The following is a 1,349-nucleotide window of genomic DNA, read 5'->3' as shown; positions in this document are numbered from 1 at the left end:
GCCGTGCTGCTGCACTACTGCTTCCTGGCCGCCTTCTGCTGGATGAGCCTCGAGGGCGTGGAGCTCTACTTCCTAGTGGTGCGCGTGTTCCAGGGCCAAGGCCTGAGAAAGCTCTGGCTCTGCCTGATCGGTTACGGCGTGCCCCTGATCATCGTGGGCATCTCAGCAGGCGCCTACAGCAAGGGCTATGGCCGCGAGAAATTGTGAGCGCGAGGTGGTGGGAGGGCCAGGGCTTGGGGGTTGCATGGAGCCCTTGCTCCCCTCTGGGCTTACTGGGTGCTGACCAGACCCTCCCTTCTTGCCCAGCTGCTGGTTGAATTTCGAGGGTGGCTTCCTCTGGAGCTTTGTGGGACCTGTGACCTTCATCGTTTTGGTAACTGTCTCACCTCGCCCCACCCCACACCCTTGAAAATCTGAAGCACTCGGCTCCACATTGAGCCCCTGTACCAGCTTTCTCCCTGCAAGTTCCAAGGATACCCCCTAATCTGAATTCTGTGCTCCCTGCCCAGGGCAATGCTATCATCTTTGTGATTACTGTCTGGAAACTCACTCAGAAGTTTTCTGAAATCAACCCTGACATAAAGAAATTAAAGAAAGCCAGGTGAGCAGACAGACAGGGAGGAGGGCTGACAGAAGAGGTGGGTGTGTGAGGTGGGGCCCCCAGCTGCAACTGGCCGCCTCTCTGCAGGGTGTTGACTATCACGGCCATCGCCCAGCTCTTCGTGTTGGGCTGCACCTGGGTCTTCGGCCTGCTCCTCTTCGACCCGGAGAGCTGGGTGCTGTCCTACATCTTCAGCATCCTCAACTGCCTGCAGGGCTTCTTCCTCTTCGTGCTGTACTGCCTCCTTAACAAGAAGGTGGGCTGCAGGCCAGGCTGCGGGTGGAGCTGGGCCCTCCTCCTGTCCTGGGGCCTGTCCTCCCCTGACCTGGCCCCTGTGCCCCACAGGTGAGAGAGGAGTACCGCAAGTGGGCCTGCATGGTCGCTGGGAACAAGTACTCCGAGTTTGCCACAACCACCTCTGGGTCTGGCTCTAGCCACAATCAGACTCAGGTAAGGGCTGAGCCTGGGGTCAGGGGTGCAGGACAGAAGGCCCCCGGGTCTCTGGGCTCTGTTCTCACGCTGTGCTCCTTTCTCTCCAGGCCCTCAGGCCCTCAGAGTCTGGCATGTGAAGGCGCAGATCTGGCCAACCAGCATCTCCTGTGGCCTCAGCAGCTTTTGCACACACAGATGACCTCCTCTCCTCCCTCTATGCTCTGCTCCCTCCTGCCTCGGGCCCCACACGCACCACGGAGAGGAGGGTGACAGCCACCGTCTGGTACCGAACCCCTGAACACCCAGCAAGGGCGGA

At 60.0% G+C, this 1,349-nt stretch overlaps 1 protein-coding gene across 1 annotated transcript in view; it reads left to right on the top strand.

Moving 5' to 3' along the window:
• CD97 (CD97 molecule) overlaps window positions 1–1,349 on the top strand; it is an 18,222-nt gene that overhangs the window by 16,376 nt on the left and 497 nt on the right. The window contains exons 16-21 of the mRNA XM_010855432.1: window positions 1–203; window positions 307–373; window positions 510–601; window positions 689–857; window positions 947–1,051; window positions 1,141–1,343. The exon at window positions 1–203 is cut by the window's left edge and continues 1 nt beyond it. Coding sequence (XP_010853734.1) covers window positions 1–203; window positions 307–373; window positions 510–601; window positions 689–857; window positions 947–1,051; window positions 1,141–1,170 — 666 coding nt within the window. The 3' untranslated portion in view covers window positions 1,171–1,343. The remainder of the gene's footprint in view (window positions 204–306; window positions 374–509; window positions 602–688; window positions 858–946; window positions 1,052–1,140; window positions 1,344–1,349) is intronic.

Source organism: Bison bison, unplaced genomic scaffold, assembly GCF_000754665.1.
Source record: "Bison bison bison isolate TAMUID 2011002044 unplaced genomic scaffold, Bison_UMD1.0 scf7180017864365, whole genome shotgun sequence".
NCBI lineage: Eukaryota > Metazoa > Chordata > Mammalia > Artiodactyla > Bovidae > Bison > Bison bison.
The sequence above is the reverse complement of the archived record's forward strand: the minus strand, read 5'-3'. Positions and strand labels throughout refer to the sequence as shown.